This window comes from Alligator sinensis, unplaced genomic scaffold, assembly GCF_000455745.1.
Source record: "Alligator sinensis unplaced genomic scaffold, ASM45574v1 scaffold195_2, whole genome shotgun sequence".
NCBI classification, from domain to species: Eukaryota; Metazoa; Chordata; order Crocodylia; family Alligatoridae; genus Alligator; species Alligator sinensis.
Window position 1 is genome coordinate 436,556 of NW_005842253.1, and position 17,274 is coordinate 453,829.

The 17,274-nt window shown below is 39.0% G+C and overlaps 1 protein-coding gene across 1 annotated transcript in view; it reads right to left on the minus strand.

The window, feature by feature from the left end:
- Positions 1-4,810: 4,810 nt before the first annotated feature.
- Positions 4,811-17,274, minus strand: part of INPP5A (inositol polyphosphate-5-phosphatase A) — a 230,021-nt gene continuing 217,557 nt past the window's right edge. Inside the window, exons 5-6 of the mRNA XM_025208811.1 lie at positions 12,048-12,111; positions 4,811-4,932 (exon numbers count right to left, since the gene is read on the minus strand). Coding sequence (XP_025064596.1) covers positions 4,811-4,932; positions 12,048-12,111 — 186 coding nt within the window. The remainder of the gene's footprint in view (positions 4,933-12,047; positions 12,112-17,274) is intronic.

Sequence of the window (17,274 nt, forward strand, 5' to 3'; positions counted from 1 at the left end):
AGGGGTCCAATGTTGCCCCTGCTTTTCCTCTGGCTCCCCACATATCTGAAAAAGGACTTTTTATTGTCCTTGATGCTTGAAGCTAGTTGGAGTTCAGTTGCAGCCTTGGCTTTCCTGGTATGCTCCCTGCAGGATTTGACAGTGCAGATCCTTCTTGGAAGTGACTCCCATCCTCCATCCTTTGTAGGCCTTTCTTTTTAGCCTCAGAGGTCTGCTAGGTCCCTGGAGAGCCAGGGGGGCTGCTGTGCTCTCTTGCTGCCTTTCCTCCGAGATGGTTATGTGATGCTTACTGCACATTAGCCTCTTTTAATGTGCATTAAGTAAATAACGCAGGTTTTTAGTGACACTTTAATGCACATTAAAAGACGCTAATGAGCATTAAAGCACATGTGTAGATGCATCCTATGTTTTTGGCATTAAAGCTACTTAAGTCATATCTACATAATAAAGAGCGTCTATACATGAGTGCTGAGCTCTGATGAGCTAGAATTCTGCACTCCAGCAGCCTCCTGAATCTTGTGCATCAGTGTCCTTGCACTTAAAAATAGCGGCAGAAGTAAGTGCCCTGCCACCATTTTTAAGTCTGGGGATGCTGATACAGGAGACATGGCAGCTCTTTAAATTAGAGCAGCCCTCAGAGCTGTGTATATACACAGCATATACACAGCAAAATGAAGGTGGGATTACAGCATGTGTGTGGAGGCCAGTGCTTGCTTTAAGTCTAGCTAGCACAATAAAAAACAGTTGTGAAAATCTGACAACACAGGCTTCAGCCTGGTATAGAAACCACAGGATAAGCTTACTGAGGATAGTATGTACCTGCTCAGAGGATCTGCCCATGCTAAGGACCATGCTGCTGTCTTCCCTACTACTGCTACCTGAAATAGTGAGAATGAGGCTAGAACTGTCCACTTACATGTTCTACAATCAAAACCTTTGCTCTTCTGTTTCTAGGCTATGTAAGGCTACACGCAAACACTTACTGATGTGCTTAGCTTGCAAAAATGCAAGTAATCACCTTATATTTATGAAAAAATTTACTTGCTTAAAGTTAAGAATGGTTGCTACTGCTTGCTGGATGGTGATTGTTTGATAAACTACTTTTACAACCAACAAACAACTAAACAAAAATAGTGAGGTTTTGAATGGCCTCATCAATCTTAAGTGTAAGCTGCAATTGAGGTATTTTCCTTATTTTTGGCTGCCAGTTGGACATTAACAGACCCAAACACTGAGTTACTGATGCTGGAATAAAAGGGAATTCTACAACACAGATAAACAGAAATTATAACCAGGAAGGGAATTATTGCAGCCTTTAAAACCATTAACTTGGCTTTCATTTTAAGAGATCCATTCATTGGTTGATCTCCTGTCAGGATAGGACAGAATCAGGTATAAATGATGCATATCAGTTATGTGCTCTCAGGGAGAGGTTTCCAAATTTTAGAATAGAGAAAGAATCCAACTTCATGCCCCAGAAAGGGAATACCACATCTTTCACCTTACAATATTAAGTCTCTCCTCAGATCCCCTGTTAATAGGATTCCTTTAGCCAGCAGATGGATTGTGAATACAGGCAGTTTCATCTACTAAAAGACAACATAAATCATCATTGAGAAAGGAGAGACTGCAGTAAGGTTATCACCATACAGCCTTCTCCATGAAAGGTTTGCATTAAAGCATTAGTGAAATTAATTCATCTTTCATAAGAGCTTTGAGCAGTATCTGTGATCTATGATAACAACCAATTTCTCACTATGGGGAAAAAAAAATTACTCAGCCCTGATAGACTACACAAATCTCCTTTTTTAAAATGGCCTAACATTATCTGGAGTGTTGCTCCCAGAGGCATCATTTGAGACTCCTGCCCAACCAAAAGGACCCATAAATCAAGGCAGAAAGTTTTGTTAGTTTTATATGCAGTGGGTTGTAATTATTTTGAATTGCATTATGCCTCAATCATTGTAATTACTTTTAGATCATCCTTAAGCGGCAGTAATAAAAAGAAAAGAAATCAGTCTTAAACCAGTTCTCGCACACAAAAAATGTAAATGCATTGATAAAGGTCTGGCTAGAAACATACAAAAGCATGGAAATTTAGTACAAAGATTAATATACAACTCATGAATCCTGCTGGGCCACTGCTGACCCCCTTACTCCCAAGGGTGAGAGAATATTGAAGCCAATGGAACTACAGATGCAAGTACCTGTTCACCACTAGCAGCTGCTGCAGCTAGTGCAAAACACAGCAGCTTGCCTTCTGGCAGGTGTGGGGGATTGTCAGGAGAAAATAACTTCAATGGTCCAGACTCCGAACTGGCTCCAAATAGCATTTTTGGGAACAATTCAAAGTGTTATTTTTTACCTAAAAGGCCCTAAATAGTCTAGGTCCTACATACCTAAGGGACCCTTCCTGCCCACAGCTATCCCTAAGGTCAGCCAATAGCAACCTCCTGCAAGTACATCAGTATGCCAAGTTTTCTTGGCAAAAATTCGTGGAAGATCATTTTCAGTAGTTGCTCCTCAGCTCTAGACCTCCCTCTGGAAGCTTGCCAGCACCCAAGTCTGGACATCTTTCAGTAGTGCTGTAAGACCTTCCTTTTTTGGGCAGACTTTTAGCAAACAAAGTTAGGCTCGGATAGTGTTTGGAAGGGAAGGGATCTCTGATTTACAATGATATTCTAGCTCCCTTTTAAGTTATTTTGTTTTCTTGCCATTCCCCTACTTTATACATTATTCTGTTAATAAGTTATTGTATTATTGTAAGCCAAAACTAAAACTCAAATATTATTTAACCTATTTATTTTTCAAAATTTCAGTGGCCATGTCTACATGAGACACTGATTGTGTAGCAGAAAGCCCCCTTTTCTCTTGCCTGAAGTTGCTCTCCCCTCCTTGGATATGTTTTTCCTCTTCTACCTTTTCTTCTTTCCTCTTTCTTTCACTTTAAGATAAGGAATTGTGTTTTAAAATTTGTGGGTGCGCATTTTGTTTCTCCCCTTGTATTTTGGTATTTTTATCTATTTGTGTGCCATGGCATTACTTTTGTAGCTTATATTTTATACTCCTCACCTTTCAACTTTCAATGAAATGTGTTTAATTTCAGAAGTAAGCTACACATTGTAACAATGTTAACAAGGGCAGGAGTCAAACTGCCGCTTCCCTGTATCAGGCAGGCCCCTGAAAGAGTGAGTGAATCAGTGATTGAATGCGTAACACAGTAGCAGGCAGAAATTAACACCTAGGGAAACTGCAGATCAGCCAACGGAAGAAATCAATGGAGGACAACGTAGCAACCGGGAATTCTCTAAAGGTCACTGTTCAAGGGCGAGAAGCCCTGGTCTGAGTTAATCAACGCCGGGGACCAACTTTTGGGCTGAATATCTCCAGGTCGACCGCTCCCAGAGCCCTATTCAAAATTCATCAATGGACTCCCAACCCTGCATGTACATGTGGATGACCCCTGGGGCTGACAGATGCCATCTAGTAGCCACCGAGGGGGAAGTCCCATAAGGGTCAACGACTCCTGGATTAGGCAAACCTGAAAACTGGGGAGTCACCAAAGTCTGCCAAGGACAGATAAAAAGCAGTGAAAAGTGACCCTCAGCGGTGCCCGCTTGATCTCCAACTTGACCAGCACCTGACCTGTCCAGCCTGAAGGACCAGCCGGCGACCCCCTTCTGGAGGATAACACCACGCTGAAAGAAGCCTCGACGGCAGACTCCAGCACCTGTGGGATAGGTATACCTGACTCTTGTAGCTCACTACTGTGTGTGTGCGTGTGGGGACCAGCCCCAAGGTTTATGATTTAACTTCATTACAGTGCTTCAATCTGCCTAATAAACCAGAATTTTAAGGATCCCGAGTTGGACATTTGTAGCCAACAATTGCACAGTTGTTACTGCATAGTCATTTAGTATTTTTACAAACAAGTACTAAGTGGCTGTGCTGTAACCTAAGTTATTGTGCAGCAGTGCTGACAAATGTCTTTTTTGTGAGACAGTAGTGTTGCATCACGGTCGTTGCCACATGATGCTACTGCATGGTAGTATCAGGCTACTGAGCAGTCAGCATCTCATGTAGACATGGTCAGTATAAATTAAAATACTACTAAAAAGCATTTAAACTTACCTCTGTCCAGCCCCCCTTATGGAGGAAAACCTACACAGCTAAACAGATTCATATTTTTGATTGTATGCCATTTCTGCAAACTTAAATATAATATCAAATTTTTCAGACATTGCTGCATCCTTCACCATCAGCATGTAATATATATGTCTATATCGACATAGCGATATAGATATAGCGATATAGACATATCTCTATATCGATATGTCGATGTAGATATAGAGATATAGAATATATAAATTAATATGTAAGAATATAAAAAAATAAAACAAACAAAATCCTACAAGGAAGATTTTTGTTGAAGTCACCTCTAAAGTATGATTTTTTTTAAAGATTACATTATTTATACGCTAATCTCCAGCCGAGTTTGATAAATGCATTCTATTTATATTATAGGTTTTAGGAAATAAAAAGCAAATTCCCCACCACCACCTACAGATTTAAGACTAGATTCTGATCATATTTAAGTAGGAGTAAGGAAGCCATCAGTACAATTAAAATCAGATTTTAACACCTTATAGATTCACAGATTGTAAGGGGCTGGAAGGGACCTTGCAAGATCATTGAGTCCAGCCCCCCTGCACTAAGAGAACTGGGGTCAGGTGATTGCTCCACCTCTGGAGGGAGGTTATTCCAGTCTGGACACCCTGACTGCGAGGAAAGTTTGAAAGGTTGAAATGTTTTATTGGAATATACATACCTCAGGGAAATAATCCTGCGGAAACTTCTCTTTTTCCAGCATAGGCGTGCTTTCTAATGTATCTGAGTAGATTTCTTTTCCAGTAACTTTCTTATACTTCTTAGCTAAGAAGAAATATAAAACACAATTAATGCACATCTAGCAACTAGCTTTATACATTCAAACAACAAAAAAACAACAGAATTTCCAAAACAGATTCAGTCTTGGCAGAGTCATTTGCCATGTAAAAGCTGAGCTTTTCTTTATGGTAGGAAAAGGCAAAGTTGGAACATAGGTTAGGAAATATCCTAGTTGTGTTGGGTACTGTGCTGGTTTAAAGGCAATGGGAAATTTTAACTTTTTAAGTACTATTATTAGTTTCATGATACTTAACATACTTGTAGATCACAATCTTATAGGACATTTGATAGAAATTCCTGTCAAAATCATGGTCTCTGATATGTTTGATCAGGTCATTACTGATATCAAGAAATATACACCACATAGTATTGAACATGTTATATAAACAAATCAGTTAAAAATGCTGCAGTTTAAAAATGTCAAATGGTTCTATGATTTAACTATCAACTTATTTATTTTCTAAAAATATGCCTATTCTTTACCCTAGATATGATATAAAATAATTACATAATTTCTTAAGCAAACCAATACCAGTTACAATTTTGCTTCATCTTTGTGCCACATACCTTTAGTTCAACAGTAAATTGTAATCCCCTTAATCCATATAGATTTGACTCAAATTTTAGAAGATCTGCCTGGGTAAGGGAGTAATTTTTTTCACATAAGTAACAGAGGTAGCTATCTTCACAAGAGCTCCAGTATGGTGGGGTGAGTCTTTTTGCCACAAATCAGCCCCACCCCCTCTGATTCCCTCCCTTTGCTTGATCTGCTGCTCTGCTTTCTGCCTCCCAGCCTTGCGAATCCTGCCTGATCTGCTGCTCTGCTTTCTGCTCCCTGCCCTATCTGTTGCTGGGCTGCCTGTTCTCTCCTTGATCTGCTGCGTGGCTTTTGGTGAAACAGCCCATCCCATTTGCAGAACTGGAGCAAGCTATAATAGTGTACAAAAATCTCCTTGTATGTGCTGCATCACCACCAGGTGGGTTTCCTGATACAACCATAGTAGAATACCTGTGGCAGCAAACTCTTAAGCAGACGAGCCCTCAGATTTTAAAGAACAGGTGTGTAATTGCTCAATACTACTCTTTGGAGTCTTTCAAAAAGAAGCTGAGCCACCCTCCTACAGTTCATAGAGCAATAACATTTCATGGACAATGGTATAAAAAGCACACTGACATCTTTAAATATTCAGCACAACCTCGTCATTTCTGTAGATTGTTGGGAGGTTACCATCACCTAATGTAATCACCAGTTTCTGTGCTCTAAGTCAGATCTAAAATCTAAATGATTGGGGCCAAGGAAATGCAGATGACTGGACTGAAATTACCTCATCACAACTGTCTGAGGATTGTCTCACAAAAGGAATATTCAGGACAGAGCAACAATTAGACAGGTTTTTTGTGGCACTTTATGATAATTTAAGTAATATTTGAACAGCTTCAAAACAAGATGGCATCTTGGGCTCCTTATGATAAATTGAAACTTGAGGGAGTTTGAAAACAAGTGCCAATAATGATAAGACTATGGAAAAACTCTAAAATGAAGTTAATACAAACTCAGGTGTGCTTTACTTAAGGGACAGAGAGAGGGAACACAGTAAATATATGCAAGATATTGAATGGTAGAGAAAAGGTCAGTTGGACACTTTGATTTATCTAGATCATAAACAAGGAACATTTAATGAAATATAAAGGTAGCAACCTCAAAACAGATAAAAAAGGAAATACCTTGTAACACAACACATAATTAAACTGCAAGTTAATGTGAGATAATGTCAGAATTCAGGGAGAGCTGGAATATTTAAACTAATCAGAATACACAAAGTTGTAACAGAAAACACACAAAAAGTCTTAGGAGGCATATCCATAACACATTTATTATGGAGTAAATTTACTTTACTCCATAATAAAAGTGGAGTGGACCTATGGCACACTGTACAGTGGTATAAATCATTCCACCCTGTGGTAAAGTTAGCCCTCAGAACGTGAGGGACAGGTATGCTCTGGTGTAAGTTACCAGTCATGGCTCCACTCCCCTACTAAGTCAATTTCATCCGGGGTAACTTTTTTTGTTCAATGCATATTGATTTTCAGTCGCTAGGTGACCAGGCAGCCAGCTTGGGGGAGCTGGTCACATGTCTATTTCATACTATAGAGTAAGTTTATGTTGGAATAAATTCTGGGGTAAATTACTAAGCAGTAATCATGTTTTGCATCCACCCTCTCATGATTCAAAGCTTAATCCTCCTACTATAACAGGTTAGGAGCATACCCTCCTGAGGTAGAAAGTATCCTGCACCTTCCTCTGATCTGATTGTTGTCGTCGTCAGAAGTAGGATACTGGACTAGATGGATCACAGTTTAATGTAGTATGTCAACTCCTACATCCCTAGGATGACACTGACAACTCTGCTAACACTCCCATTGCCTGCAAGCCAGCTTTCGTGAGCCCAAAGGGTCAGTGATCTAAGTCACAGGCTGTTGCTTGGAGTTCTCTCATTTCAGTCAGTTAACAATGGTGGGAGCTAAAGGAGAAAACTCTTCATTTGTTCCTTCTTTCCTTCCATGTGAGAACTCTGTTATTAAAGAACAGGCAGTCCAACTCTCCAAAACTAAACTCCTCATATTAAGAATCAATCAAATCTATTACTGGATGGCTACGTCTCAGATTCACACAGGCTGTTCAGCATTTGGAACAAGTCCACTGATTAGATAGAGCGAACAATATAAATTCTCATATGTAGGAGGGGCATACTCTATACTCTTCCCCCTTCTTATAGTATTTGATATTGATTGTATTCCAGCTGAGTTGGTTGTTGCTGGATCGCTGACTAATTAAGCCTTCTCCTTCACATTTCTACTTCGTGCCATCTGTAGATGATGCTAACATATGAGGAAGATGACAGAGAAAACTATGTGAAGGGTACCAAGGCTATATATAAAGCATACCATTCTCCAAGTACTTTAAAAAACATGTATGGAACCAATAGCAGCAGTGTAATATTCATAATGGTATTCCTATGTCCATTTAGTTCTTGACCTCTCTACTTATTTGAGCCCATTATTGCCAGCTGCAGGAGAGAAGTGGACTGAGTCCACCAAACTCATTTCATAGAGGACATAGGGTAGGAGTCATATAAACACCATGAGACAGTACTGTATCAAGTTTTGATAGTTACTAAACTGGACTGGATTTCCAACCAGCCAAGTAGAAGAGAAAAGCACTAGATATACTTTTACCAAACATTATGAGCTGTCCATTTCCATCAAACATTTGGTTAAACTCCAAGCAACACAAAAATTTGTCACTGTAAGTTGTCTAGATAAGGTATTATGTGTAATCACTAGAAGCACTTACCGTAAGCTACCAATACATCTGAGGGGGAGGGGGAATCAAATATCATTCTTTGTGTGCCAATCACTTTGAGATCTGGCTCCCACTGGAGGACTAAACAAATATCTTGATAAACACATGTGGCATCATTTTAAGTAGATCATGGATGGATGTGCTTCTTTTAGTGAGTATGGCAATCTCAGCAAAAAGATCCTGATGTCATTCAAGAGACAGAAAACATTTTTGGCAGCATACGTAAGGCACAGCCAGGGGGAATTTCTGTTATATGAGAACTGAAAGCTATTACCGAGAGAACCCAAGTGAATGTTAACAGGCAAGCTGAACAATTTTGTCAGAAAGGGCTGGCTTTATTATCAAACTACTCTAATGTGAAGACCAGATATAAACTGGCAAGTTGTCATTTAGATGGACATTGAGAGAAGTGGTCTCAAGACAAGAGGAACACGTCTTTTGCAGCCTTTTCATGGGTAAGACTAAGGTTAAGGTTCTGATTCTGATCTAACATCAATGTAAAAAGGTGTCACTCCACTGAAGAAACAAGCTACTACACTTAACGTTGCTGTGCCTGAGACCAAAATTGGCCTTACATGTCTGTCAGGAAATCTACTTCTGGATGTAGAGCTTATTAGAATGTGTATCTTGTTATTAGCATAAACTGTAAGTCAGTTTTTCAGGGCTCTGTTCCTCATGAAACATCTAAAACTTCCTGTGCAGTGGAAAATCATGAATCAAGCTTTGGGCATCAACATTTTTATTCTAAAACTGAAAGAATTTTCTCTCTTAGGTTGCATGGCTAATGACAGTAGGAAAAACAGAGACAACCATGAAAATGTCTTTCTCCTCAGAGCAACTATTCAGTGCCACCCACCCATGCAGGGAATTTTAAAAAACTGCACTGACCTTTAAAAAGGCTCACTGAATATTACATAAACATCTGGGTTTCTTTGCAGCCCTGTTTAAAACCATCTTCAATTTTGTTCATTTAAAATAAAAGATACTGCTTTTCACTACTGTTTGGATTCCCAGATGATTCAACAGTCCTGTGTGTCATGGACACTGTAATAAACTTGAGAGAAAATGAGTTCTTAGTTCCATCTCACCTAAAAGGTGACACCTTCTTCAACATATTACTCCCATGCTAGGAGATATTACTGCCATGCTAGAAGACTGATTTAGTTCTCAGTTAAGAGTGAGAAAAGCTACTAACACTACTGTATCAGTTGCAGCACTATCTGTAACACCTGGATTTTTCTAATAGAATTCCTTCCTAAATACTGACCATCTTAAGCACAACTTCATTAATCAGATTTGCCTAAATTTCTGATTTTCTTTACCTGACAAAGTGTTATCTATTTACTTTTACATGGCTAACTCTTTCTTTCTTTCTTTCGCGCGGCCCGGGACCCCAGCGTGGCGCATGCTGTATAAGGTGCCCACCGCCAAGAAGACCGGCGACCTGCAGTGGCGACTCGTGCACGGCATCCTGGCCACCGGCACCTTTGTGCGTCACCTGGACCCAGCGGTCTCAGCGGCCTGCCCCTTCTGCCTGGGGGTGCTGGACGAAGACATTTTCCACGCGTTCCTCGACTGCCCCTGGCTGCAGCCTCTCTTTGCTGCCCTGGAAACGCTGCTTCGGGGGCTGGGCCGAGACTTCTCCGAGGATGTCTACGTCCACTCCTTTCCGTACCGGGCGGCCGAGCGGGCCACGGTCAGCCTGGCCAACTTCCTGCTGGGCCAGGCCAAGATGGCCACCCTGAAGAGCCGGCGAAACCGGCTCACCGGCGCCAGGATGGTCGACGCCCTGCAACTCTTCCGCCTGCTGGTGCGGGCCCGCCTCTTTGAGGAGCACTGGTCCCTGGAGGGGGCGCTGTGCCGAGTCGAGGCGGGACGCCTGGTCCTCGTACTGTGAGACCACTGGCGGCTCAAGCTGCAGAGACACGTCAAGCGGGCCGAGGCCTTGGACTTTTGTTCATGCGGGGCGACCTCTGAGGCCTCCATGGGTGTCCCCCGCTAGCAGGACTGTAAAAATGTCAATAGTCCGAATGTTCGTGGTGTGTGTGTGTGTGTGTGTGTGTGTGTGGTTTTGTTTAGTCTAGAGTGTACGGGCAGGCCTTGCAGGCCATGAGCCCAGGCCTTGTCCATGAGGCCCAGATATCCGGGCGTACCTGTACATGCTCTTTACTGGCTCCGAGTTATCACCCTCCCGGGAATAAATGTCTCTTAAAAGTCAAAAGTCTTCCTTTCTTTCTTTCTTCTATTTTCCAAGTCTCCCTCCTCTACCCCTTTTATATCTTTTCTTTCAAAGGGTCTATAACAGCAAATAAGCCATCAATCAACTGTGAATCAACAGAAAACCCCTCTTTCCTAGTACAGATATCAGTTGACTCTGCCAGATGTCATTAGAGTTGGACATCTCTGATATATGACCACAGAGAGGGAGGGAGGTTTAAATGGAATTGAGAGCAAAACCCTAGTTTGGTAGCACTAGTATGACAAAACTGTAGGCTCATGAATCAGCTATGTAGATGCAGTTCACTTATTACTGATGCACAAAGCCCAATCATATGGAAAAATGAATAAATAGTTGTGAGCGCTGTCATCTCAAAATATAGATGTATGTTTCATAGCTTTATTCATTAACCCCTTGATCTTACATATACAGTAGACCATTAGGCTAAATGTTCAACATGGCAACTTTGGGAGTATCTTCAACAAAAGTTGTGTACACAACTTCTTTTGCAGTATGCTAAGAATTTCTTCCATAGTATCAATCCTGCTCACATTTCATTTGATTAAGAACATCCCATAAATACAGCTCAGTGTCTATTAAAGTATTCTAGGTGGGTAGAATGACTAGATGTACAGGCTGACCTCTCATTAAAAGTTCCTACATCACTACTGCATTTTATCATGTTCCCTTTCAAAATAAAATATGCCATAAGGAGTCTCAGAAATTTTCTTCAAGCATCCAAAAGGACAATGAATAAGAGGATTTATGTTGGCTACATCTCAAATTGCTGTATCTGTAGAACTGCTATTCAAATATTTCATTGAAGAAAGACCCTATACCCTCAATTACATGAACACAGGCAATCTGTCTTTATTGAGAACAAAAATAATGAATCTGTACAATTAAGACAATTAGTTCACTCCTAGTTATCACAGTTTCAATGATGTTTCAAATTAATGTGACGCAAGATGTAGTATTAATGTGATCCATCTCAATAATATAAATGGAGCCCATAAGATTTTTATATTATAACTTGTACTGACAGTTTAGAACTAAAACATTCATAATATTTCTCAGTGTGTATGTGTATGCGTGCGCGCACACACGTGTGCCCCCACCCTCAAGAAAGGTTAGAGGCAACTTCTGTGATGCAGTAAATAAAGCACCTCTAATGTTAACTGATAAAACAACATTATAAAATTTTCTAAGATTTAGTAGGACCCACAGTATGAAGGCTCAGTCTGTTTAAAACAATAATGCCTTCCTCACTGACCAATGCATTTCTGATACAACTATTTTGCAAAGTGATGACCACTGCCTGACATTCAAAGTTTTGATTTTGCAACTGCCCCAGACCGCCCCATACACTGATGTAACATTCCTGTGAAGACACTGGAGTTCCTTTTGACTCCAAATGTTACCTGGACAGATCGAGTTAGATAATATCGGCTGTTTGCTTTAACATGATAAATACTGAGATACCTTTGACAATCCCTACTTTTTAATTTCTCTGCTTACCTTTAAAATCAAACTGGTAGATGTTTTTCAAAGATTCATGAAGAAAGTAAAAGCTTCCTAGAGCCTGTTGAAAAACAAAAATAAATCAGTGTTAAGAGTATTTTGCTTTGGTTTTATCTAAGTTTTGGATCCTGTTTTTCAAATGCAAAAAAAGAAGAAACTGAATACCAATTAATACAAACCTTAATTTTAAAATAAAGTGCACTTAATACTTTTTAAAAGGTTTTGTTTCACCTAATTTTCACAGAGTTATGAAGAAGCTTGTTAAGGACATGGATACTTAATATATATACTTTAAACATACTAAATGAACAGGTTTACTGACTTAAAAAAACTTCATAAGTTTAAATCATACTCAGAAATACATTAAAAAGCCTCTTTTCAATATCTTAAATGCATACAACTGCCATTGCTATAGTTTTATAGTCAAGGGAAGCATCATGAGCTCATGAATCTTTTGGGTTACAGGTCCAACAACATCTTCAATGTTTTACGAATCTGGCGGACAATTTCTGCCTCGTGTTCCTGGTGAAACAAATGTTTTTGGAGGCAGTGTGGGCTGAAAAAAAGGACACAGGATTTGGAATTAATCAGGGACATAGTCCTAGATTTGCTACTTGCTTACTGTATACTGCTGAGCAAAATACTTTACCTCTATTTCTCAGCTATAGAGTAGATGTGATACCTATCTCACAGGAATGTTATAAAACCGGCAAGGTATCCCCATCCAACAGGAGTGCTGTGAAGATTAATATATGTTTCTACTGTTCTTTCCTATTTTTAAATGCATCTTTCTCATTAAATAATGCATTAGGTACCTGCACATAATTCCATTAAATAATTTAAAATAACTGTCATTTGCCCATTGATTAAACTTATGTTTTTCCTTGTATTTGAAAATACATGTTGCTTCCTAAAACTGTAAAATACTATAATTGTGCTGTACTGTAACTGCACTACATTCAAAATTCTAGGTTTCCAATCCTCTTGTTAAGTGACTATGGCATATGTATTATTGTGGCTGCAAAAATATTCACTAACAATGATATTTTGTCAGCCATAACCAGCTATACTAAGCTGACACAGTTTGTAGAAGGGCCATCTGAGGTTGGTCATTGCCTCTACTGGTTCTTCACTGACAGTAAAGGAAACAATAATCATGGTATTCTCAATATCCCATCTTATACGGAAAACAGCAGCATTTACAATATTCACTGAGCAAGACTATAGGAGGTAAGCAAAGCTTTACCTATAATTGCTTCTCTTAGGCACTGGAACTTAAATCAGTCCTTCTGCTCCTGGTGGCCAGGCACATTGTTGCCAACTAAGGGCACCTGCTCCAATGCTTGCTAATCAGCATGCGTTGGAGCAGACTCAATTAATCAAGCTAGTTAGCATGATTAATCAAGCTAATTAGCATGCTCCAGCAGCCTTAGCGTCATGTGTATTCAGCATCCCCATGCTTCAAAATGGCAGTGAGGATACTTTAACTAAAGCTCACTGAATGAGCTTTAGTTAAAACGTCCCCACTGCTGTACTGAAATACGGGACATTGAATACATGAGATTTTGTGGGTGCTTTAGAGTGGCTCCAGGGACCCACTCCAAGTAAAGTATTCTCCTGCCCCCAAAACTCTGGAGCACATGCAAAGATGCCATTAGTGATTTTGTCACTGGTTTTAATTACAAAATGTATGTCTGAATGCATGTATTATGCATCCTGTAACAGTTTACTATGTAGAATACATCATAAACAACTAAGTGACATTTTTGAGGACTTCAGACAGTATCTCTAGTGACATCTAGTAGTTTTTTGAGGTTTGCCTAGTGAATTTGTTTTCAGGAGTTGGCAACACTGCCTACAGTGGATGAAAAATGAAAAACCACTATGATTTAAATGTGTAGGGCTGAGGAACTCTGAAAGGTAGGTGGGATTTCTAGAGGAAGGGACCAAGAACTGAGGAAGTAGAGATATGATTAGAATAGCAGAAAAGAGAAGGGCAAAGGTCCTGTAAACACTAGAATGGTTGTTCCCAATCTTTTGAGTGGTTCAATGCCACTTCCAGGCTTGGGGACCAACTGCAGCACTTATACCACATTTCCGATTCAAGTTAATGTGTAGTTATAGAATTTCTGTGGTATGCATGATTACACCTTTAAATGCTGTGACCTCCAACTGGGTTGTACCTCCTAGTCTGGACATCTCAGTATACTTCTCTAAAGAATCTGGAATTGAATCTATTACTCTTGAGTCTCAATTCTTTTGCTGTCCAAAAATAGCTGAAACATGTCCAGGACATCTGTCTCTCTCCATACACGCCTACAAAGAGATCTGTAAAGAAGTGAACAACCATCTACCACAGTCTGTTATGATGTTTGTTGAAGTGGCAGAAACATCTTGTAATCAAGCTAATATTGCAATATTCTTATAGTTCCATGGAGTGTCAATAGCATTTTAAAAAAATTAACCAAAGCTTAAGAAGTGAACCCCCTCCCACAATACTGGAGCATTCATGATGACATGCATAAGGGGGCCAAATTAAAATTGTTTAGGCAAGCTCAATTCTGGCACTTTCTAACTTGTAACTGCTTGGGGTGCTTGACTTCACTACCTAAATATTCTAATTCTTCTATTTTATTTTGGGGCATGGAGTATGAAAGGTACAGTGAAATTCCAGTTCCATTTACATCAATGGGAGAGTTACCACTGCCTTAAGTGGGGATAAGTTTTCATCCATAACAGTGGTTATCATCATCAGGATTGTTTTAATATCTTTCCAAGTGTACACTGTGTTTCTTGTTTTCTTCTAGTTAGTAAATGGGGATTTAAGACATGTTAGAACAGGTCTATAGAATATCAAGAAAGAAAGAAAGAAAGAAAGATACAACTTCCTCTAATAGATTTTATAGCTGAAAACCTAAATCTTTAGATTTTTCATGATTGGTAACTTTTTAATCATCTACCGAGTTAAGAGGAATCCGAGGAAACAATAGCAGGCCACAAAGTCTCACTGGCAAGTGTAAAAGAACCAATGCATTAAACAAAAAGGATGATTTAGTTTTGTTTCGTCTTTTTGCCTCTCTAGTGACAGAGAGACCCTCCTGGCAGAGTAGTGTTTTGGCTCAGTGATTGCTGCATTATTTATGAGAAGCTGCACATCTAGAGATTAAACATTTGCTGATTTGTCAAAAGCACAAACATGAGGTCCTGCCCATCTCCTTGACATATTAGTTCATCCAACGGAAAACACTGTCACACATTTAATTGATGAGTACACTTCCTTGTGACCCAGGCAGCCTGCTCCATTTTTTTATATGGAGGTGGCAAATAAGAAAAAGCAGGACATATTCTTGTATAGGACTCAAGGTTAACTATTCTGCAACAAGGACAGATTGCCATGGGGAAAATGATACAAAAAGAAAAAGTAAAAGAAAATAAACAGAAAAAGAAAAGAAACCAAGATCAGTTATTTAATTTCTTAATACAGTTTCATTAATAATAAAAGAAAATGCTACCTCATGGTTAAATTTTGATTATATTCAGGGTCTCGCTTTTTGCAAACCCAGGAGATTACTCTTCAAGAGTAACATGGTTGTAGACATTGGCCTTATAGAAAAGGTTTTTCTTACTTCACTCCATTCATACAGATTAAAATCCCTAACCAACATTACATGAAATATCCAAGCTAATTTTGGAAAACAACTAAGTCACACATGAAAAATCTGTTGATTAATCTGAAATACAGAAGGTTTGGTGTTTAAAATGCCTGCCCTTTACAGTATACACTGGTAACTCTTATAAGAAACAGCAAAGAAGGAGCTCAGTTTTGAGAAATTTGTTTGAAGAATACCTTTTTTGCTAAAATTAAGTTACAGTGAGGATAACCAAACAAAGAGTACAACAATGTGATATTATATTTCAAAACTGCAGGCCAAACCACGATAAATCTTACTTCAGAAGTAATTCTACTGAAGTGGATCAGACTTCAAAATAAAAGTACTACCCAGTGGGTGTGTCTGCATATGCACTTTAATGTGTATTAGCCTATTTTAACGTGCACTAAAGCATCACAAAAAAGCACTCTTTCGTTAATGCACATTAAAATAGGCTAATGCACCTTCTCCTAGTACCTCACAATGAAACTACTAAATATAATGCAAATTAGCAAAAGTGCATTAATGAACATGTAGACGTGCCCAGTATGAGTAAACTATAGCCTTGAATTATTTAATAATGTCAGATTGTAATATTCTTAAATTGAATAGTGCCTCACAACATGAATAGTCCCCATCCTGTTGAAATCACTAAGTACTTTCAAATGTAAGACTATCATGGTCCAGCCTTTAATTTTGTTATTTATTTAGAGGGACTAACTGTAATGTAAAGTTTACAAAACAAATATTGATTCAAATGACAATAACTGCAATCTGATCTATGGTACAAAGAGAGGCTATATAAAGTAGCAAATGGATCAACTCTTAATGATCCAAGCTAGTGAAGATTGATATGGAATTTCAGACATCTACTTGTACAGTAAATTTCAGATAGATCTGACACTAATTAAGTTTTTAAACCTTAAAAAAATACTTCACTGGAGGAATTAATGCTATTTCAACTCCTTTAGAAATGGACAAAAACTAGAATTTAGCTTTGACTGGGGCTAAAATTAAAGTCCTAGATTTACTTCAGTTTTACTTTATTGGAACAGCTTTGGATTAGCATATGATCATGAAAGTAATCCACATATGCACTAAGGGACTGGAATCAGGTTTCAAAAGCTATTATGCGCTTCACCTTTTAACCTGAATAATGGTCTTTTATTTAAATATTGTGTGCATGTTTCCCTAGGTTTTAGGAGAGTAAACTAAAACATCTGGAAACTCTGTATAGAATCGCATCACTTCTCAGCAGAGCTGGAACCTTCATTTCTACCACACAGTTGCCTTCCACTTGAGTTGATGGAGTAATTGATGTAGTAGGTTATTGGGATTTAGGAGACCCATTGTCCAGCCATTATCAGAACACTGCTTTCTAGTTGTAGATACGATGGTTCTATAGAATAAAACCATTGCTATTAGCATTCAGATTACAGGTTTACTTTCTGAATGTAATTTTGTGCATTGCTCCACTTCTACAGATCTGATTCCATCCTCTCAAAAGGACTACATGGCTGTTATGTAGAACAGTGTAGCATATTGTTTGGTTTGCTAATCAATGTTTAATGCAT